Raw genomic sequence first — 24,239 nt, 5'->3', positions numbered from 1 at the left:
CCTGCTCATGACTCTCGTGGGACATGGCGTCGCATCGCGAGAGCATCGGTATCGCAGGATCCGACTGATGCAGGACCACGACCACTCTGTCAAGAGTGTACGAATAGGAAGATATCCATACATACCTAAGGTATGGCTGTTAATTTTTCGCGCAAAAACTACTGAATGGATTATTGATGAAACTTCTTTACTGGTGATAGGAACTCTTGTGAGTCCGCACGGTTAGGTACCACCACCCTGCCGTGAAAAAGTGATGCGTTTCGGTTTGAAGGGTGGGGCAGCCATTGTAACTATACTGAGACCTTAGAACTTATATCTCAAGGTGGGTGACGCATTTACGTTGTAGATACGTGGGCTCCAGTAACCAATTAACACCACGTGGGCTATGACCTCGTCCACCCATCAATGCATAAATAAATATGAGCATACGGCCCACCTGATGGTTAGTGGATACCGTCGCCCATGGACGTCAGCAATGCTAGGAATACAGCAAAGCCGCTGCCTACAATAATTTTTCTACAGACGCCAAATAAACATTTTTATGGTGGTACTCACCACTCCCAGACCCGCAGACTCTTGTCGTCGGATGTGGTCACGAATCTCCTATTCTCATCGACGAAGGTGATGGTGTTGACCGCACCGAGATGCCTGTCGTACTCTTGGACTATTTCGCCACTCCGAACGTCCCACTATTGCAAGAAAACACGCTTTTGTCGCTTAGCCGGCATGGTGTCAAGTGATTATCAAAACCCATAGACTTTTGAGATATGAAGGTCTAAGTCTTAATTATATAGTACAACGGTTGCCCCACCCTTTTAACCGGTATTCCCTTTAGTTACGACGACTTCAAGTACTTAGATACCAATAGGCGCGAACATCATATATCTAGGCGGCTGATGCGTCACGGGGTCTGATGACCGCTTAACACAACATTTCCCAAAGTGGGCGATAACACCCCCTTGTGGGCGCTGCAGGCCTAAAGGGGGGCGGTAAGAGACCTAGAAAAAAATGGGGGCGTTGTGTAGAGGCTTTGGTGGCGATTTGTAATTTCATCTAGGAGGACTCTTAGACACCGACTAAGCTCTCGTTATAGCGGTTTTTAAATAGGTGAAAAAATGGGGGAGCTACAAAATAATTTATTCTCAAAGGGGGCAGTAGACGAAATAAGTTTGGGAACTCCTAGTTTAACACGTGAGCTGTACACTTGTCTAGTGGTCTACGCAACTAAAACCGAACTGACACATGAGAGGTACTGGTATCTGGAAGATATCCATCGAGTGGAACATATCCAATCACTTCTTACAGTGATATTCGTTCGAGCTCGACAATGTGACAAAAAACCGTCAGATTTGAACGGCTAGTAGCTCCGAGACCAATAATGAGTAGACCGAAGTCAAGACCACAATCTATGAATTATTTCTATATGATTTTGGTGGAATATTTGGTCATTGTGACGTCATCATTGAAGTATTACTGGTGGCCCGAGGGGCTTTCCAGTTTCACCAGGACAAGTGGACGAGCAAAGGCTCAGCCATAAGGGGTGGGATTTGCTAACAGCTACTCGAGCGCGTCCGAAGGAGACCTAACAACTCAAGAGCAACTGCTTCGCGAATGAATCTACCACCGGATCGGAATCGCGACTCGCTGAGAAGATCCGGCGAGAAACTCAGCGGGCTGATGCATGGGTTAGGTTGCACGGCGACCTCTTTGTCGAGTTCGACGAGTTCGGTTACCGGGATGATGATGCTCAGGGTGACTCACGCATATGATCTTCTTGTCGGAGGTGCCGGCGACGAACAGGTGCTGTTTGTCGGCGTCCGGGTGGAACTTGGCGCAGTACGGCACCTTCCGGGACGTGAACCGGGACACGCACGCGCCCGACTCCGTGTCCCACAGCTTTATGTACCGGTCGTACGCTGCAACCATACCACACCACTCTATTATATCCATTAACCTTTTGACTGACGCGTAGGACACCGGTGCCCTACGCGGCGCATTGAAGTCATTACGTCGATTTCTGTAGTGGTCCCCCGGTAGTTGAAAAATTCGACTATAATTGATTGTAATTATAAGTTTGTACATTGTTATGATTCTATTGTCAAAGATTAATATACTTCTTTAATCGCAGATTTTTCCAAGATGTTAGATATATGAAGGGTGCCTGAATCGCGCTAACGACATTTTCATGATAAGTATGGTTATATACAAATTCCGAACAATAACATTCGCATTATCCGACTACCAAGCACCATTCCTCAAATCTCATATCTACATTCCTGACATTGACATTGTCATTCCCACGATATTGACATTGCCATTCTCCACTGAAGTAGGAAACCTATGGAAATGAAACGTCAACAAAAAATTCGTGCCACTGTGACGTCATCTGGCCACAAAACATGGCGGTTTTAGTGCTGTCCAGAAGATTTTAATGTTAGTAGGTTTTATCGATAAACGTCATTGGCTCATTTTATTTTAAATATTGTTGAGTATGAATGTATTTGTAGAATTTATACTTCAATAGGAAGTAAATATATTGTTATGTGCAAAGATGATGTGATTTAGATATTATGTGAAATCTAAGACGAGTTCGTGCTTCAAATTTGCCAAGTAAACGATAAAACGATTTTTAAAATTTGCTACACTGATTTTATAAAGTTGTCGTTTGCCGCAAAACATAAAGATATGGCGTAGTACAGTGCCATCTGCCCATTTCTAGTATGCTGAATGTTATCGTATTTTGAGTACGTGTTTTTCTTAGACTATTACAATCTATTTTAATTGTTTTGCTGACCTAAAGTCCGTAACACACTACCGCAGCGCACCTCAAGGAAGGTGCGCCGCACCATTTGAATCACTCTCACTTGAGTGATTCAAATTTTAAACTTATCAAGGGACCGCCTGATAAAAAAAAACACCTACAGAACATATTTTATTCGTTAGTAAAATTACAAACGTCATTCCTTGTGACTTCCTCTCTAAAATCACTTAATTATTAAATATTTAACGAATTTACAATAGTGTTTTACTCACTGCGGAATAAAACTATTTTATTTAAATAGTTCCGAAGAGATTTTGTCGGTAGCCTTTTTCCCGAAATATCTAAACAGAATGTCTAAATATGTTTTGATGACATATTTTAAAGAGGTATTTATGATTAGTGTCATGATCAATAGATTTCGATCGAAAAATTGATTTTTCGGATGAGGGCTCCATAATGAATTTAAATATATATAGATAATAGTTTTGGGGCATCGACTTTCTTGAGATCCTATAAAATATGTTTTAATTATTATTTTTGTATGTTTCAAGCATGATAAAATAAGAAATTTTATATACGCAATCATATTAAATCGATATCAAAGTCAATAAATAATGTACAACCCAAAACAGACGGCCGAACTGACGTGACAATGACATTTGGTGCGCTAAACATGGCGGATTTTCGGCCTCATTAGACGGAGACGGAGACATTTACGTATATTCATGTTTCATTTTATGTACGCACTGAAATACTGTTATATTGTTTTCCTGCGAGTTAAAGTGCTGAGTAAGAACGAGATAAATATATGTTTATGTGTGTGCCTTCAAAATGGGTGCTATTTATATAAGCAATTGTACGTATAGAACAATATGTCGTGTCCCTACTATATAGGTCTATGCCATTCTCACGACATTGACATTGTCATTCTCACGGTCATTTAAACCAATTGCTCAAGTTAATCGAAACGGATTAATAAAAGAAATGTTACCAGCCGACAGAAACTGTTTCCCGGAATTGTTGAAGTTGACGTCTCGGACGGCCTGCCGGTGCCCGAAATACGTTCTGATGCAGCGACGGTCACCGTACACCTCCCATATCTGTCAAAATGGTAAAGTTTACACATACTATCAGTAACACATAATTTATACATGTGGGATTTTCAATTCGGGGTAGGCCAGTGAAACTCTCGATTACTTCACAAAAACTTGATGCTTTATTTCATCTTATTTTCCTACCTAAGCTGAGAGCCTTGGGAGGCTATATCAGCGTAACCTAACTAGTAGGTGAGCTCACGGGGCTCAAACCTGATGACGTTGCGAACACGAACCCTAGTAAGAGCCGTGCTTCGCAGAATCTACCACCGGATCGGAAACGCGACCCACTGAGAAGATCCGGCGAGAAACTCAGTGGGCTGTGTCTGAGGGTTCATTTACGGTGACCGGTGCTTGAGGTACCTAAAAGCACCGTTAGTGGATCGGGAGGATCCGAAATGACGTGTTTGGGGCGATGTCGACTGCTTTCCATTCTGTCCGCAGGATCGGGAATGTAGTTACCGGCGGCCACGATGAGAGGGTTCTCATGTCGTGCCGCTTTATCGAAGTGGCTTATTATATTATGTAACTCCACTATAAACGTCTTTCGCCTTCCGGGTTACACTGCGTCTGAGCGTCGTCACGTCCGGAAACTACTCTCCTGTTGCTTATTAAATAAAACTAGGTATTCCGCATTCATTCGCCGCCTTTCTTACTTCCTAACACGACATCTCCTATCTCTCTCACTCAGTCATGCTCCATATCTGCCATTCATCCATATCGCTCCGTTCCGTTCCTGCATACATACAATTTTACATAGACATTTAGAGATTCTTGGGTGAGAGTTTGACAATGATTCGTATGTTTTGTGTGATAAGTGCCATTTTGGAGAATCAATGTTTGGAGAAATTCAAGAAATAGCAACTTGATGTCTGGTTCTGATTTTAATTACGTTACGGAAACACGATATTTTAAATCAATCAAATTCTACTCATATTACATATACAAACATGTTTTTGTTTCGTTTATTTCTCATATGAATTGCCCTTTAGTTTACCAACGATTAGGTAGGGAAATAAAAAACAATGTACATATATATAATGATATGGAGTATTCTAAAATGATTGAACAATAATAAAATACTTAATTGCGTTTTCTGTATAATAATAAGAAAACAACATTTAAAGTCTATAAGTTCCTTTTTAAATTATTATTTTTTCTTAATGAAAGACGGTTCAGTGAATCTATCTAAGAAAGATCTTTTTTTTTTAAACTAAAAAGTTTCAAAAGTTTTACATAAAAAGGTTTTTCTTTACTTATATAAAACTCAGCTGTTTGAATTCCTCCATATTTCCGTCACGTCCCCGAGGTTCACGTAACAATTTTATTTATTTATTCCTGTCTATGCTATCAGCCTTGAGAGGCTATTTAAGCTTCGCCCTAGCATGTAGGTGAGCTCACGGGGCTCAAGCCGGAGTGTTGCTAATACTGGCCCTAGCAAGAGCAGTGCTTCGCAGAATCTACCACAGGATCGGAAACGTGACCCATTGAAAAGATCCAGCGAGAAACTCAGTGGACTAAACGTACTACAGGTTAGGAGCCGTTGAATTATACTATACTAGCTGTACCCATCCGCTTCTCTGGGCATTTAAAATTAACATTATTATTTCTCATCCCCACAAAAATTCTCATCATTAACGCCCTCGAAACTGGTGTAGGGAGTCCAACACTCATATAAATATTAGCCTACCCATTAAGTACATGTATTTTCTACATGGATACCAAGTTTCAAGTCAATCGGATGCACGGTTCAGTATTTATAACGAAACATCCGTAAAAACCGCTGTAGATTTATATATTAGTATAGAGTATAGATAAATTGTATTATATGTATATAGTCACCTTGACCCTGCAGTCCATGCCGGCGGAGAGCATGAGGTGCGCCGTCGAGGGGAACCAGCGCGCCGCCGCCACGCCCTTCGTGTGACCCTTCCACGTGAATATGTGCGCCTGGACATACGTAACTAAGTCGGTACTGACGCTACTCCATGCAGCGAACACACCATTTTTTATTACTGGTAGTAGGACCTCTTGAGAGTCCGTGCGGGTAGGTACCACCACCCTGCCTATCTCAGCTTTAACGCAGTAACGCGTTTCGGTTTGAAGAGTGGGGCAGCCGTTGTGACTATGCTGAGACCTTAGAACTCATATCTCAAGGTGGGTGGCGGCATTTACGTTGTAGATATCTATGGGCTCTAGTCCACTAACATTAGGTAGCCTGTGAGCTCGTCCACCTACCTATAAATATACCTACTACCTACCTATAATATGCAATAAATTAAAATTTACCTTCGGCAGGAAACATTTGTCGGGAGGTGACTCGCTTCGCAGTTGTGTTTCGCTTCGGGGCGCCTCGATCCAAGACCGACCCTGATAATCGGTGACCTTGTCAACTGTAACGTCAAAATAATATTATCACAAACGTGTCTGAAAAATACCGTGAAATAATCAAAAAAAGGCTGTGACACAGAATCATAGTTATCATCGTACACACAAATGAATATTATATTTTACTATTTCATTTGAAACTAATCTTGGAATTATGTTGGTTTACTACTGTTTTGTTTTTTTTTTTTTATTGCTTAGATGGATGGACGAGCTCACAGCCCACCTGATGTTAAGTGGTTACTGGAGCCCATAGACATCTGACTTCTTGACAACATCAACGTAAATGCGCCACCCACCTCGAGATATAAGTTCTAAGGTCTCACTATAGTTACAACGGCTACCCCACCCTTCAAACCGAAACGCATTACTGCTTCACGGCGGAAATAGGCGGGGTGGTGGTACCTACCCGTGCGGACTCCCAAGAGGTCCTACCACCAGTGAATACTGGATCCAATGAAGCTGTTTTCAGACTACGCTATACTTTAGTGCCATATAGTATAGCAGCCTATACTTACCCAATGATATATAGTACAGTACAGTGTGAACGTGTCCATAACAATGTATGGTGTTGTGCCTACAGCACGTCAATATATACAGCACAGTGTGCAATATTGTTGTGCTATGAGCTATGTACTATATGCTATTATAGCATATAGTATTTACCGTAGTCTGAAAGCAGCTTTATGGATTTACACCTGGGCCTCATGCCTAAGGCGGCATGATTTGTGAGGCGGGAAATTTTTTGAAACGCCAAAATTTCAGAGAAGAAGAAAGTAAAGATCTCCTTTGAAAAGAATTTCAAACTAATTAAAAAAAAAAAGTTATTTTAAATTTCAAATAAAAGTATTGGATCAAAATTAATTATATAAAAATATAAATTTATTCTAAGGGCGGCTTCAAATTAAGGGCGGTGCGATAAACAGGGCCTAGGTGCTGCATCAAGCCCATCTCATCACTGGCTGGGACTCAAACAAGGGGATGTGTCCTCCGTCAGATTTCCACACTCAGTATTAACAGGAGCCTACTCTGTCTCTTGTAAAACCTTTTCATTATAAGATAATTTTCGTTCTTCAGTTCAGTACAAATAAAAAAAGAGAAATAATGCCTTGTCAAAAATTGTCTCTCATATTTAGATGGGTGGACGAGCTCACAGCCCACCTGGTGTTAAGTGGTTACTGGAGCCCATAGACATCTACAACGTAAATGCGCCACCCACCTTGAGATATAAGTTGTAAGTATAGTTACAACGGCTGCCTCACCCTTCAAACCGAAACGCATTACTGCTTCACGGCAGAAATAGGCGGGGTGGTGGTACCTACCCGTGCGGACTCACAAGAGGTCCTACCACCAGTAAGTGGTTAAGTTTTTCAAATTTTATTTAAAGTAGTTAATACCTTAATTATTTTCATAAAGTAGGGAATAATAGAAACTATACTAATTTAGAATAAAATATGCCATATATAATTTTTTGGCTGTTAGATACAAACAAAACAGAACCTACATCCAATGCGAAAAAGGTATCAATTGAAAATACTATAAGCACCCATCTCGGTAATAAAAAAAAGATGTTGTTAACACACAAAACTTACTGTGTAATATAGATCTCTCTTCCAAAGGTTTATCATCATCAACTTTTCCTTTCTTCTGTCTCTTAGCTAAAATCTCTTCTAATTCTTTTGCTTCATCGCCTTCCGGCTTCATTATCCTGACAAAATAAAAGACGATTTTATGAGTGAACAATACACCAATCATGACAAAGCATGGCAAAAATAAAGATGTTGGTTGATTGTAATTCTTGCCATTTATGCTGACTGCATTTATTGATATTTTTCCTTTGATAACTAATATCTTTTTTCTGTCAGCTTTTCTCAAAAAACACCAGTTTCAGAAGAGTTTCATAATATTATAATGAAAAACTGAGCGAGGTTTGGTAATATGGCTTACATTTCTGTAGAATGATTAATTAAATATTTATTACTTTTTGTTGGTTTTTTTGACACTATATGTTTATATATCATCGTTTTCTAGAAAATACTGGCCAAGTAAAATTTCGTAGTACCTATCTATGGTATATCATTATTTAAGGAAGCTTGACATATGTCTGAGAAAATCCTTAGAAGATATACACATTTATATAGAAGATATTTTCCCCCCATCTAAGCAAAAAAAAAACATATTTTTTTCTGATGAAAATTGCATTTTGTCTCGCAATGATTCTTAAGTTAACAACAATATCCTATTGTGGTCTATAGCGGTTTCTATAACTCTTTTATCATGTATAATTAGATGACTTTTTTGATGAAGAAGATCTAGTTCAAATGCCATAATTTCACTATTTACACTTATTTCTGTAAATAATATTTGTAGTTTAAAATAAATAAATTAAAAGTAAATGTAAATTACTGCCACCAGGGTTGATGAATCCAAATGATTGGATTGAATCAAAACGATGGTGATTTTTCATGCACACTAGTATATAAGATGATATACTGTTTCTATTACCAGACTATGAACGTGCATTTGAAAGAATATAAAATAAGTGATAAAAATACAAGCCTAACTAGTTTGCTTCATCAATTCTTCTCAAGATTGTTGCTAGTATTGGAACCGATGGTAGAATAATACTGAAGTATTCCAGATGGTCTGTGTGTATACTAGTGTTAAAATTACGGCACAATCGTATTTATAGTGAAAACCAAAACTAGAACTATAACTATAACTTGTAGTCAATAATAATTTGCGCAGGAGTTGCCGCCCCTTTCAACATGTCCTCCGCCTGAAGAACAATAGATGAAAGCGTGGCCATCTTGTGTCTTTACCACTCCGACAAATAAGATGCGCCGGCGACATGTTGCAGGGGGCGTGGTTTAACAGTCTTTGCACACGGCACTCGGATCACCGGATGTGACGTAAAATCGTATGATTTTGGTGCTTCGTTGAGATGTGCGAGTTGACTTGCTCACTCGCCACAATACTTTTTTGAAATTCCTAAACCAGTTATTGTGTCATTTGGGTTGAAATAATTTTGATTTGAATTTGGTCAACGGGATGGATGGATAACTTCTTGCAAGCCTATGTCATAAACAAGATGATTCTTTATTCATGAAACAATATTTACAAACCTCTGTTCTCCTTCAAAACCTCCCCAGGGTCCTAGAAATCCATTAATGTCTTCAGGATTGTCATTTTTGGTTCTCTTCTTTTTATCTAGGGGTCGCTTTTTTATTGTTTCAAAAACTGATTTGCCTTCTGTATCTTCTTTAGGGTCTATCATAGCAGATTCTGAAAGAAAATTTTGAAGATTTCATTCATGTTGTTTTTCTAAGTTTAATATGAACGATGATAGATAAATTGACAAGATTTCCTACTAAAGTTTATATATGTTACTAATTTTAAATTCAAAATAAAAGTATAATGATGATCATTTGCCAATACCTCAAAAATTAAGCCTTACAACGCAATAATCTATATTTTTATATAGATTAGTGAATTAATGTGATACTTACTCACTATAGCATCTCCTTCTTGCTCCTCAACATTTGTAGAAGGATCTACAGCATAACCATAACTCGTAAATGTTCTTCGTTGATTCTCAAACTGAAAATCGCTAATATGTGCCAATTCTACATAGCCAGATAGTATGTTTCTCGTTGCCTTCATTTGCTGTGTTTGAAATGGATTCTCTGGTCCGAAAGCAGGTGCAAACAGCTCTTCATACTTTGGATTGTGTGTTAACTCTTTTGCATTTGCTGGTATTAAAACTCTAGTGTCATCTTCATTCTAAAGTGAAATAATCGAAATTTCATTAAATTTCAATTTAAAAGTAAATAATATTTAAATTAATGCAATTTCTTTGCTAATGTAAGAAGTTATTACTCATGGATGTCGGTAATGCCAGTAGGACAAAGCAAAGCCTTGGTCTCAATAAAATACAATGATTATGTATGATGTTAAGTTGTGATTTGTTAAAATCTTTGTTTAAAAATATTTCAAAGTTAAAAAGTTTCAAATGGGTATTTCGATAAGTATAAAATAAATAAATAAATTATTTTCTCGAATTGAAGTCTTAACTTTATATCCTTAATGTTGATAAACACAAAATATAACCTCAAATTGCAACTTATATGTTGGTTTAAGTGCTACGGGGTCCCTGAATATATTTTTTTGTTGGTCTTACACATTGAAATGATGAAAGGTAATGAACTTAAAACAAACAGCAAAGACAAAATTTCTCAAATGAGAATTTTAAAATTGATGTGTTCATGTTACATACCGTAGGCACCACAGCTGGAGCAGCACATACTTGCATGGTCTTGGCCACCGACAAACTCGGATCAACAGGCTTAAGATGGGTCAAGAGAGCTTCATTGCTGAACTGGTTTGTTTCTGTATCATCACTTTCATCCTCTGAACTACTGCCGTATTTTTTTATATTGAGCATTTTTGTTAATAATTAAAATTTTATATTGAAGTATGTACAGTGATGATGATGTCACAATTCATCAATTATTTTAATGTTCTTAAACAAAAATGAACACGATTAAAATAGTTCATATCAACATTTGTAGGTAGGTATTTGTTTGATTTGTTCATTGGTTCATTGACAATTTTGACATTGGTTTCAATAATAATTCCATTTTTTTAACAGAAATAGCAAAGGAAACATATCATAAAACGTAATGTAAGCAAGATGGAGCGAAATGAAGAAAAAATTATTTATTTAAGACTGTAATAAATTAGAACAAAATTAAAGGAAACTAGATAAGATCAAGGTTTTAATAAAATTACTGACTACTTTCTGAGATTTTCGGTAACTTTTTGAAAGATCCCGATCCATGTTACGGTGAATTTCTGCTCAAACGATCGCTTAAAACCTCCAAATGTACTGGGCCATACCCTCAAAGATTAATGAAAAGCATCAGACAACACACTACTTGATGAAAATATAGTTCTATGGTATTTGTTAGGCCTGTCTGTACGCGCTCTGAGAGAAAATACAACATTAGGTAAGAACTGGCCTTCTTACAGTTCTTACTGTATCTAAAACTATCATAAGTTTATTAAAAAAGGATAGTTGTTGCCTAGCAACAAGTTGTTGGTTTCGTAGATTCATTAAAAAATATATAAAAAGGTCAGTTTATGCATCCGAAGATTATGTTAAAAAATAACTAACATAATTATTAATTACCACAGACTATGACTATAATACCAATCACAAATTATAATCTACTGGTACCAATGCTGCCAACTGAAGAAACAGCAAACATTGTCAATAGTACCAAATAAACGTCAAAATTGAGTCAGGTGACGAGCCCTTGTGAGAAAAAATACCATTGAAAAATAAATTTGAAAAATTAAACTAAATCCAAAAATATGGCTCTTCACGCAGCTGTTAAGGGAAAATTAATTAGTGTTATCGGGGATGAGGTATTTGTGAACATTTTTGATTCTTATATATAATGTAGTCCATTGACTCTTAATCGGTTGTACTATTTTATTTTCGATGGATTCTGTGATTATTTTAAGTTCAATTTTGGCGATTTCAGGACACATGCGTCGGATTCCTTCTCGGGGGTATCGGCGAGATCAATAAAAACAGACATCCGAATTTCATGGTGGTCGATAAGAGTGAGTGAACTTACTATTTTAATGAATATTATAGGACCCTATCACAGTTCCATATATCAATAGAGCTACATTACCATTGCGTAGTACATTTATAGTCTTATTTATAGTGAGTTATTAGAAACTTTGAGCTGTTGGTCACATCAATGAAAGTGAACATTTAGTATTAAATGTAGTCACAGAATAAACTACGCATTTTTTTCTGAGTGTTTTCCTAAACTATTCATCTGGTTGATTGATTGTCACATACCAACCACACCCACAAAATTGTATCAAGCCAAGTTCCTGTATCAGAACCATCATCTTATTTCGGACCTTCAACAACTTACAGCTTCTGCAGGTAGTTTTATAAATAAAGTGCGGCCAGGTACCACATATATGTTTATGAACAAATAAAAACTAAAACAATTTGTTTGTAAGACCTAGTTTTCTCATAGCTATTTAACATTCACATAAAAATCAATCTCCCAATTTTGTTCTCAGCTCATAAAAGATTAGCTGAAAAAATCTTATATTAAGAGTTAAAAAAGTTTAAATGACTTTTGATTGTACAATCCCGTAAAGGTGAAAATTATTGTCACCTCGACAAGATTATCTTATAAATATCTTTTGAAACATGACATAGTAATAATAAGTTTTGCTAAAATTCCGCAGACACACCTGTGAGTGAAATCGAGGAATGTTTCAAGCGTTTTGTTAAACGTGATGACATTGACATCATTCTCATCAATCAGAACATTGCTGAGTTGATCAGACATGTGATCGATGCGCACTCTGCACCAGTACCTTCTGTTCTTGAAATCCCATCAAAAGACCACCCATATGATGCCAGCAAGGACTCCATTCTACGTCGTGCTAAGGTAACCCGATTTGTGTTTTAGCTAGCAGGTGAGCTCACGGGGCTCAAACCGGAGTGATGCTAACACTGACCCTAGCAAGAGCAGTGTGTCGCAGAATCTACCATCGAATCGGAAACGTGACCTTCTGAGATGATCCGGCGAGAAACTCAGTGGGCTGTATCTGTGGGTTAATTCGCTCGTCGAGCCCTTCGTCACAAGCGACGGGTTCGACGAGGACGGTAACCCGTGCTTGTGGTACCTAAAAGCACCGTTAATGGATCGGGAGGATCCGTAATGACGTATTTTGGGTGACGTCGACTGTTTACCATTCGGTCTACAGGATCGGGTATAAGTTTTCATAATTAACAGGTCAATGCAAACAAAATCAGTAATGAAGAAGATAAAAATAAACTATTTTTTACTTCCAAAGAAATTTAGTCACAATTCTTCTGAATTAAAAAATAAACTTAGATTGTCCTCAATTTGTTTAAATAAAAAATTCAGGCGGCTTTGGATTCTAAATGAAATCACTATTTTTATAACAAATCCCTGCTTTTCAAATAATTACTAATTAATCATTTTCTATGTTTTATTTACAGGGCATGTTCAACCCAGACGACTTGGTACGCTAATGCTAATATGTTGCATGTTTTTGATGTCCGTTGACGGATTGGCATTGTAAATACGCCACAGTCTCGATATAAACTAACCACTAATGTTTATCCAACATTTATCAAAAGTTTTCAGTGTGCAATTGTTTTATTTTTTTCATATCCAGCATTTTTAATACATTCCAGAAAACAAATGTTATATTTAACCAGCATATTTAAATAAAACTATATAATATAATGGAATAAATAAATTATTCAAATACAAAGTATTAATCTTGTATAAAAGTTGTTGAATTGTATTATAGATTAAAAAAAGTAAAATGGAAAACTTGTTTTATTTTTGTGTTCTTTTTGCGTTTTTGCTGCTTGGAACTTGAGTGAACAGGTAAGACTGTGTGCTATATTTTATTGTGCTGAATTAATTCAACCCTTTTTGACTAATAATTTCTTAACAAGCGCCTTGCTGTTATTATGCGTATGTATGTGTATGTGATTATTTTTCTAAGATAGAATTCCCATTTTATTGCTTTATTGACTCGTTATTTTTAATTTCAGTCGATGTTTGGAGCTGATAACTACAGCACATAGATTCTAATTTTGTAAAATAGAATTAATTATACATTGTATACAAGTCTTAATGAACAACACTTTGTACCTGTCTGTCGCATATCGAATAAAAGTACTAAAGTAATTTTATATTTATTTATTTATCTTTCATAGATCATTAACAAAACTTACACACTATATTACTTACATTACACGCAAATATACAGTGCACACATAATAAAATTAATTAGTAACGAATACTATTTGGTATCATTGGTATTTTAAACGCGTTACACCCGTACCGTATTATTTATCAGTTGTTATTGGATATATATATATTTATTCATCGAAGTCGATGACATCATTTTCGGACTTCTTGTGGCCAACCCAGTCCCATTTGGAGTAGTGGAGTTTGGTCTTCTTGAACTTAGGGTTCTTTGATGTGATTCGGACGAAGACACGGCGACCAAACAACGGTTGTAACTGCCTGAAGTTATCAACTAACGGCAAATTGAGATTGGAAAGAAGACCACGAAAATTATCCATCTGAAAGGAAATAAGGTTTAAATTGGAATGTATTTATTTGTTAAGATATGTTCAAAGAAGTAAGCGTTCTTAAATACAGATATGTACGTCGTCTTTTTAGTTGAAATAATAAAGTCCTAGATCATGGTTAATTACATCATAAAAAGAATAAATAACTCACTTGAAACACGGAAATGGGCAGGTAGTCAGAAAAGATCACCCATGTGACGGCTTCAGCACAGGGAGGAGTGGTCAATGATCCTTTGTACGTGTAGAACCTTTCAGTGTCCAAGCCAGACAGGATTGACGACAGGGAGAAAGTGTGCGGCAGCTGCAGAGTGGAGTTGAAGTTCTCGATGGCCGTTAGGTTCTTCACAATAGGACTTAAGAGCTTGGCATCGAATTCCACAACCTAGAAAGTTAAGTATTTTGTAATTTCATAGCAGTCATTTCGTAGTGATTTATGTAGACTTGAATGCGGGCAGTGCAGAATTGGCCACTATGGCAAGATTTAGGTAATGTCTATGTCCAGTAGTGAACCAAGGACGCATATAAAGCAGGACGAATATATATCCATGTTTTTCTTTTCCTACCTAGCTGATAGCCTTGAGAGGCTATTTCAGCGTAACCTTAACTAGTAGGTAAGTAGTAAATTTACTCTCAGATGAGAAACTGAGTATGGTGTGACAGACACAGCCCACTGAGTTTCTCACCGGATCTTTTCAGTGGGTCGCGTTTCCGATCCGGTGGTAGATTCTGCGAAGCACGGCTCTTGCTAGGGTTCGTGTTAGCACAATTACCTTGCACCTTCAAAAAGTGCTATATCTTGGAATGGCAACTCAGGACCGGTATTAGTGACAGGTTTGAGTTATATCACTTATGTGTGAACTTATCAATGAAAAGAGTACAAAATAGACGGCATTTTATATCATATGAGATTCTCCATCTTCCATAACTATTAAGCACTGTCTAGTTTTAGCTATAGTTAAAAACAAACCTCTGCGAAAGTGTATATTTTTGTAAAATATCTTCGCAAAGATAATAATACCTGCGAAATGATATCGATGATTGATTGTTCAAAATTATCTGTTTTTGTTTCAAAACTAAGTTGAACAACATTACAAAGTACACTTCACAAAAATACACATTTCGATCTACTTTTACACATATCCTCATATATAGGACCGGATTTAGGCTTGTTATAATTTAACCAAATAGAAACTTTTAACCAAATTAGAAACTTTTAACCAAATTAGAATCTTATTAACCAAATTAGAAACATTTGTCTAACCTGATAGAAGAACGCGAGCACACATAGGCCATCAGGGTGCTGCATAGCTTCCGCGGTATTTCTGTATTTCTTATTCCTATGGATGATGTGCATTTCCAAAGGAAGACGCATATCGTTCAATGTGTGCTCCGATCCTCTGTTGTTCTTGTCACCCCAGTGGAAATGCAGACCATCGATCTCATACTCGTTGTCTAGGGGACCTCCAAAGATGTAAGGTAGACGGAATCCTTTCTTCTCCTCCTCCGAAGTGTACTTGGGGATTGTCAGTGCCACTGAAATTAGAAAAAATATATAACGACTTAGTAAACAAAGATATCAACGGAGAAAAAGTCTTCATTCGCCAAATTATTCTTGAAGAATTCAAATGTTTTTTTTGTTTTTATTTGTTCGACATGAAATTCAATGCACCCTTTTGTTACTACCTGAACCAATATGCAAAATATTAATTCATACATATTAAAAGTGATATTAAAATATTTGTCGTGTAATTTGAGATTGGAGGATAGCGGCGCTCACGTTGTGATGTCTATGGGCTACATAATATAAGGGACGTTGTGAGCTCGTTCACCCAATCCTGTAACATAAAAACGGAAGTACTCACTTTCAAAGCTGCGTCCTCTCGCAATAATTCGACGGATCGCGATCGGACTAAATAGATGCTAATGAACTTATTTCGGCCGTGGAGCAGCAATGCGTTTCGGTTTGAAGAGTGGGGTAGCTATTGTAACTATACTAAGACCTTAGGACGTATATCTCAAAGTGGGTGGCGCATTTACGTTGCAGATATCTATGGGCTCCAGTGACCACTTAACACCAGGTGGGCTGTGAGCTCGTCCTCTCATCTAAGCAATAAAAAAATATGCCAACCCGTTCTTTACGCATCTCAAGTGAACGAAGCGAAACATTATAGCGGTCGCACCGTTGAATCTTTACCTGAATGTCCCGTATTAGTGATCGTTAAAGGTCCAGGAAGAGGGTTCTGGTATCCAATGAGTTCGATCGCTGGAATTGAGATAGGAATTGCTTGACGTGCTGAAATTGCTATGGGAGACTGCTGACGGCCGCCACAAGCAGGGTGCAGTACCGCCCAACGTCTCTGGTCGGAGGCCCGATATCCCCATCCTGCTGCCACAGATACTGAAAGAAAAAGAATTATTAATACATAGCTTATCTACGAATTTAATATAAATAAATACTCTTTACGATGTAGCATACATTTTTTGTGTGGGATTTTATTGGGTGAATATATTCACGCCGAACCAAGTGTAATGCAAGTCAACGGAAATCAAAGCTTTAATGCCGTAACTAACATTGGGATATGAGATTGAAGTCTCAATTGTATCAATAAAAATTGTTTTACTCCAGTAGTTTTAGAGTTAAGTGGACCAAACTAGACAAAACTTGATAAGTACAGTAATTTTGTTGAAACGTATCTATGTTTGTCGAAGATATAATTAACTTTCACGTCGGAAACAACTAGTGTTCTTAGTGCGAGTTTTTTAACGTTCTCGATAGCGTTAAAGTTAACTCCAATTTGTATGGAGTTGGAACGTTTGCCGCTAGGGGCGCTGTTACTACAGGGTGCAAGTGTCCTATATATTATCAGCGTGCTATATCACACGAACGATGCGTGAACGCAGTGAAAACGGAAACGAAAAATACCATAAAATTATTGTACATACCGAATACTTGTTTTTATAGCTATGATAAATTCCTAGTGCCCCTGACGGAATATTAGACGCAATTAAAGTTATTGACAAAATAGTATGTTCTTAGGTTTTCACCAGTCGTACACATAAATAAAAACTACGGTTTGATCTCGCATTTTGTTAATGTCAATTGGCGACTCAATCGTCTGCTACCACGTAAATAACCGTTTAATAGTATTCGTATTTCCGAAAATAATTTAATGAGAATAAAAAACTCGAGATAAAACCGTGAAAGTAGTTCTAATTACGATTTTACTATTAGTGGCAGGTCCACGAGCACTCGAGTTTATTGATGTGTTTATTTTGAATGCGCAACAACATTCCGCCTAATTTAAGCATAGCATTCACGTTGGTTGTAATAGAGGGACAGCCTATGCACAATACGACACTTCAACTTGCTTGTCTCAAATGAATTGAAGCAATCACAGCATGCTTCACAAATATCTTGGTATAGAACATTGTAAATTAATTCGTGGTGAGAGTAATTTTCAACTAACCTAATGCCTTTTTCACAAAAAAAACACCTATTCTTTATATTTAGAATAGTGTACAATCAAATAAGACCTGCAAAGAAATGTATTTATAAATTTTATGTTCGGTTTAATAAATAACAAAACGTCTTGATTGCATTCATTGTTTTTACAATTGCTGCATTTTATTATCGTACGCTGTAATCATCATGGTCACATCTTTGTAATTATAAAACAAAAAATGCATACGTTGTAAATATTTTTTTTTATTTCGTCAGATTGTAAAATGCTGTTTCCGAAATAAAGTTAACTTATGGAAACCTAATAAATAAATATCGTTTCATTAAGTTTTTTAACGATTTAAATGCTACTCAAAACAGCTGACGGCTTTTAATTGCGTTTATGTGGTATGCTAGTTTAACACAATTTTTCATTCGCGATCTTCCGTTTTACCGTGTCCGAAGTCTCGCGTATGAAGACTTTAATTTGGTCGCACAGTCGCACCCAGTATATTTATTTATTACTAATAAAAACGTTTTTCATTAATGTTTACGGCTGTCACGACTTACAGTGGGCTATCAACGATATGAGCGGCGTAAACAATAATCCCGATCATTAAAACAAACATAAAACTTTTTAAAATGTAGTTCGAAACTACTTTTATCGGTTATTGCCTGTATTGAATTCATAACACTTGCAATAGTCGAAAGCATTTTACGATTGATTTTAGAATATTTTATTTAAGTCGGGACATTTAATCATTATAGCAGGCATTAAGATTAATAAATTTCGATTACATTATTCATAGAGCTTAAACAATACAGGGATTGAAGCCCAGAATGCTTACGATGAACGTCTCTATATTTTTTTTGTATTGTCCTTGTAGGTAGGCAGACGAAGCATAGCATTTATGCCCATCTTCTACCGTACCGTATGGTGACCTTTCTCAAGAGTGCTCGACGATGCTTGAAGATGAATTGTTTTTAATCAAGAGCGCCTTTGCTAAAGTTATTGACGATTGTACAGCATTTGTGACCAACCAGCATGTTGCACTGTCTTCAGCTTTTTAGTTCTATGAGCTTTTTTTTATTACTTTGTAATTTTTTTTTCGACCTATGCTTTCAGCCTTGAGAGGCTATTTCAGCTTCACCCTAGCGTGTAGGTGAGCTCGCGGGGCTCAAACCTGACGACGTTGCTAATACGAACCCTAGCAAGAGCCGTGCTTCGCAGAATCTACCACCGAATCGGAACCGCGACCTACTGAGAAGATCCGGCGAGAAACCCAGTGGGCTGTGTCTGTGGGTTAATTTACTCGCCGAGCCCTTCGTCGCAAGTAACGGGTTCGACGAAAATGATGACCGGTGCTTGAGGTACCTAAAAGCACCTTTAGTGGATCAGAAGGATCCGAAATGACGTATTTTGGGCGACGTCGACTGCTTTCCATTCGGTCCGCAGGATCGGGAATGTTCTTTTTATGAAGTTATTGTCTATCGCTTGATACAAGGCAATACTTAATTTTATAAAAAGTCATACATCAAAAACTTGGTTAATACAAACACATTATGGCAATAGTAAGTATTGAGTTAGAATTAAAATTCGTTTGCTGAACCTCCACGAATAACATAAGCAAACATATTTTTAAATCGTATTATTATGTAAGAAAATATGTATTTATTTCTATAATTTAAATAACAGTTATTTTCACTTGTTATTGTTATTTAACCGACGTTGTTATTTCACGGTACTTAATGCTGTAATAGATACTTTAACCCTTTGCTGAATGGATGGTTCGTTAGATCTACGTGGCGAACTAACATTTTGTTGCGCTATACAAGTATCCTTACGAACCTTTTATTTCAAACCTCGTTCGATGAATCGTTCTCAATTTTTTTTTATGGCCTGGCATAAGTCAAATGTTACATCACAAAAACTAAGACAAAGGTATACAAAAAGAAAACACGAGAATCTATAACATAGTGACGGTTTATCACAAACATTAAATATTCATATTATAAACAAAAAAAAAACACGTATTGTGTAATTTTACAGATAGCGTTCTTTAATTTCGCACACATTTATCTAATGATGTTACTTATCAATCAAAAATATCTGGGTACTAGATCACGATCTCGGGTCGTATCTTGTTCTAATTAAAATTATCTAATGTCGTTACAGATTTTCAGCAGCATACTATTTATGATATAAACTTTTACTTTATTTCATTAAACGCGAAGAAGGCTACTGTGCTAGGCTTTTAGTAGCTTAGGTAGCTGCTATTAAATTATGTTAATGTAATTCGACTGATTAGAATTACTGGTGGTAGGACCTCTTGTGAGTCCGCACGGGTGGGTACCACCGCCCCGCCTATTTCTGCCGTGAAGCAGTAATGCGTTTCGGTTTGAAGGGTGGGGCAGCCGTTGTAACTATAGGTACTGAGACCTTAGAACTCATATCTCAAGGTCGGTGGCGGCTTTTACGGTTTTAGATGTATATGGGCTCCATCAACATCAGGTGAGCTGTGAGCTCGTCCACCCAACTAAACAATTAAAAAAAAAACGATTTTATGGTATATTAAAAATGACAGTGGTCGTAATATGCTTTTCTACTTACATAATAAGCAAAGAGTGATCGCACGATAATGCGTTAATATAAAAAATGCAAATATCCACGGCCTTTTCATAGATTAACCAATTTATTCAATATTTGAGGTCAAGTTAAAGTCGTGCGGCTACTGAGCTATATAAACAGTTCAAAGGATATCTTGCCTTTATGTATACAAGAAACGACTAAATGATGTTCGGAATTAACAAGTAGGTTACATTATGAAGAATTAGTTTTATTATTATATTATTATATTTTTGATACTTCTAGTAATTTAATTCTATTTTAGCACTTCTATTTCACTATTATAGCACTTCTAGCTTCTAGCATATATTTAGCACTTCTTCTATTTTAGTTTTGATATTATGGTAAGTAATGGGTATTCAACTATTCACTAAAGGTTATTATAGTCGGGATAAACGGCCACTTATTTAAAAAAAAAACTCTTAATAGTAAAATATTTGTCATGCTTTGAAAATGCATTTAAAAAATAATCAATATAAAAATAAAATCTAAGGTAGCGTGTGATGGGCGCCTAAGAATATTCTCAACCCAAACTTAGCTCATGGGTGTTGTAGAAGGCGACTAAGAGCCAAAGCCAATACAACATAGGCCCAAGGTCAACAAAAGCATTCCCAAGAAGGGTTTGAGGTCAAGTAGACGGCCGGTCATAAAAAAAATGCCAAAATTAACTGAGCAACATGAGAACGGGTGTATGGAAAGAGAAAAAATGTTGCCCCGACCCTAGTGACTGAAAGAAGGGCAGGAGAATGATGATAAAAATAAAATATATGCTAGCGATAATATTCACTACCTATCTATATTAATATAGTTTTTCATATGGAATTCATAATCGGTACCCAATTTCCTAATGTTGCATTAATAAGGCTTTTATATAATGGTAAGGTTAAAAAAGGTTTGGCATGTAATATCTTTAATGAGATAGGATCGCTTAAAACAAGTTAAGTATCCAGAGCTAATTTTAAGTACTGAAACTACGAAGTTGTTCGCATTTTTATTACCAAATACTTTATTTGATCCATCTAAAATATACTACAGTATTCTGTTAAAATTAGTGTCCCTAATAAATTACAGAGGTTGCAAGATTGACACGAAAATTCAACAGATAGGCGCACTAAATAAAATAACCTTAAAAGACTGCGCTTCGTGCCAATTTTCAACAGAATCCTAAGAAGTAAAAAAAGTATAATATTAATACCGAACCCATACTATTTTTATGGTATGTTCTGTGCTTTAAATATTTTATTCAAGTCTTATGTAACATTGGCATTAGAATTACAAACTTGTCTGAAATGTATCTCAGCAATAAAACCGTGTACGAACCATAGTCATTATTGCCTGAATAATATTTTTAATGTTTTATTTATTAGTTTTTTTGCAATAACCACGTGTGCAAACTATGGAATTCTATTCTAGGAGCCTTCTGAGACCTTACGGTATTATATAATGACAAAATACGATAGCAAATACGAGTCTTCATAATATTTGAGCGTAAAGAAATCAACAGTGCGTGCTGATCGGATGTTTATTAAAACCCAGCGTGCATCGAAAGGAAGGAGCAACGTTTTTAGCATGCTTCAAATCAACAGCATTAAAGAGATTAAGTGTATTTAACGAATGCTGTGACCACGTTTATGTACATTCAATAGAAATTATTTCAACCTTAAATTTAAAGTATTGTTTTTCAATTTTCGTTTATAAATTAAACGACGGTTGATGAAATAGGATTTTTAAGCTTTACCCACAAAATACATATTGTTATAATAAAAAAAAAGCATTAGAAAGACATAAAAAGGTGTAGAAAAATAAAGTTTTATTAATACTGTTAATAATTTTTGTTTGTTTTAGGACAGGTTCGGGGTACCAATTTATTTGATAGTTACCTGATAACGGATTCTACCTCGAGATGAAAAAAAGTCTCGATTTCATTCTAATAATGGTTACCCACCCTACCACCGAAACCGGAACGTATAATTAATTTGCTGTAGAAATCTAATACAATCGAATTAATATTTAAAAAAAAATACAAACTGTGAATATTTTATGGAGGATGTGATATATTGTAGGTTATTTATGTATAAAATGTAGGTAATTAATAGGTAATTTTTTTATTTTTTTTTTATTTTTATAAATCATTTTTTATTTAAAATTTTATTTCTAAAAGCTTCATAATGAAATACTTTTTTAATGTTGCCATTTTTAATTAACTATTTATTTTTTTAACTCACCATTAATAACCACCAGGGTGAATACAGCTATAATACCAAAGTACTTCATTGTTATATTTGTTCACTAAATTAAATTTATTTAATAGATTTAATTAGTTTAGTACTGATGCTTCGTAACTCGACAGAAGCAGTTTAAATACTACACATTTACATGTTCAGCAGTCCGTTTTCAATGGTCTAACGCGTCATCGACGTGAGAAATAACCTATTGAATGCCGCGATGTCGCTACACTGATAAGTTTGAGGGCATATTATACCCTTAGAATATCGTAAAAGGCTTTTGTGAGCATTGATATTTCGAGAATATTCGCTAATATTTTTCGTAAGAAAAGAATATCACTGTATCAAATTTCCCGTAAGTACATTTCATTTGATATGTGAAACGTGACTGCGAAACGTCAATTAAATATAACATCTTTATAGACAGTATGGGTTTAATGTTGATTTTGAAGACGTCATGGATTAAAGATTAATACTTCTGGTGTACCTACAGTGGTTGAATGACGCGAATACGCCAGTGTTCGAATCCCGCAGGAAACTACCGTTTTTCTAATTTCTATATTATATACAAATTAATTGCTGTTCGTTAGTCTCGCTAAAACTCGAGAACGGCAGGACCGATTTGGCTAATTTTGGTCTTGAATTATTTGTGGAAGTCCAGAGAAGGTTTAAAAGGTAAATAAATATGAAAATGCTCGGAATTAAATGAAAATAACAATTTTGTTGTCCCTTTGATGTGTCCCCCGTCGGACGGATTCCTTTTACGTCTTTTATTTGTCGATTGAGGCACTACGAAGTCTGCCGGGTCAGCTAGTGAAGTATAAAAACAAACATGCTTACAAATGACTTCCACGATTAAGGAATAAATTCATGTATTTAAAATGAAAAACTAATAATTTGCGACATAACATCCGAAGTCATAGACAGCAGTAAAATAAATTTAACACACTTATTGAATTTACCTAAGAAATAGATCATTATACTTTGTGGGCAGCGGCTTGGCTCTGCCCGTGGAATTGCTGAAGTCCATGGGCGACTGTAACCACTCACCATCAGGTGGACCGTATGCTCGTCTGCCTACAAGGGCAATAAAAAACATATAAAAAAAAACATATTTCAAGTTCTCAAATTGCATTCTTGAAATTCATTTTGCAATTTCTTTAGGCGGGAACAAATTTGACATTTCGATAAATGCATAAGATAATGCATTTGAATATGGATCGGCGTAGATTATTAAAGAGCCAGCATTGTACTTCGAATCATTATTATTATCATTATTTACTGCACCACTGCTAGATGCACCCGCATTACGTGAAGTGGATTCCTCATCTCAGTCTAGATTATTTCGACAGAACATATTGCATGCCACATACTTTTTTCAATTGCGATTCTAGGGATTCTAACCGAATATTTATGGACAAAAGCGAAGGAATGCTCTCACTTGCCTCTCAGCACCGATGCCGATAAAAAAAGAAATATTGAGTTTTTCAATCAACAGAATGAACTACGCGATTCAAAGTCACATTACCA

At 36.3% G+C, this 24,239-nt stretch overlaps 3 protein-coding genes across 3 annotated transcripts in view; 1 reads left to right on the top strand and 2 right to left on the bottom strand.

Annotated features, from left to right (window-relative positions):
* Positions 1-11,440, bottom strand: part of LOC114247368 (pre-mRNA-processing factor 17) — a 36,655-nt gene extending 25,215 nt beyond the window's left edge. Inside the window, exons 1-9 of the mRNA XM_028180322.2 lie at positions 10,517-11,440; positions 9,750-10,023; positions 9,366-9,525; positions 7,833-7,948; positions 6,145-6,248; positions 5,698-5,805; positions 3,753-3,861; positions 1,762-1,916; positions 556-689 (exon numbers count right to left, since the gene is read on the bottom strand). Coding sequence (XP_028036123.2) covers positions 556-689; positions 1,762-1,916; positions 3,753-3,861; positions 5,698-5,805; positions 6,145-6,248; positions 7,833-7,948; positions 9,366-9,525; positions 9,750-10,023; positions 10,517-10,684 — 1,328 coding nt within the window. The 5' untranslated portion in view covers positions 10,685-11,440. The remainder of the gene's footprint in view (positions 1-555; positions 690-1,761; positions 1,917-3,752; positions 3,862-5,697; positions 5,806-6,144; positions 6,249-7,832; positions 7,949-9,365; positions 9,526-9,749; positions 10,024-10,516) is intronic.
* Positions 11,441-11,511: 71 nt separating this feature from the next.
* Vha14-1 (V-type proton ATPase subunit Vha14-1) lies at positions 11,512-13,646 on the top strand. The gene is made up of 4 exons (XM_028180353.2): positions 11,512-11,670; positions 11,790-11,871; positions 12,523-12,728; positions 13,307-13,646. Exons 1-4 carry the CDS (start codon positions 11,617-11,619, stop codon positions 13,337-13,339), a joined length of 375 nt encoding a protein of 124 aa, XP_028036154.1. The 5' UTR covers positions 11,512-11,616; the 3' UTR covers positions 13,340-13,646.
* Positions 13,647-14,006: 360 nt separating this feature from the next.
* Positions 14,007-22,843, bottom strand: CAH9 (Carbonic anhydrase 9). Its single transcript, XM_028180352.2, has 5 exons — positions 22,710-22,843; positions 16,614-16,817; positions 15,681-15,952; positions 14,571-14,801; positions 14,007-14,410 (listed from the first exon to the last, which is right to left on the bottom strand). Exons 1-5 carry the CDS (start codon positions 22,756-22,758, stop codon positions 14,204-14,206), a joined length of 963 nt encoding a protein of 320 aa, XP_028036153.1. The 5' UTR covers positions 22,759-22,843; the 3' UTR covers positions 14,007-14,203.
* Between the last annotated feature and the right edge of the window lie 1,396 nt (positions 22,844-24,239).

This window comes from Bombyx mandarina, chromosome 09, assembly GCF_030267445.1.
Source record: "Bombyx mandarina strain Sakado chromosome 09, ASM3026744v2".
NCBI classification, from domain to species: Eukaryota; Metazoa; Arthropoda; class Insecta; order Lepidoptera; family Bombycidae; genus Bombyx; species Bombyx mandarina.
This window is presented reverse-complemented; position numbering and strand designations above follow the sequence as displayed.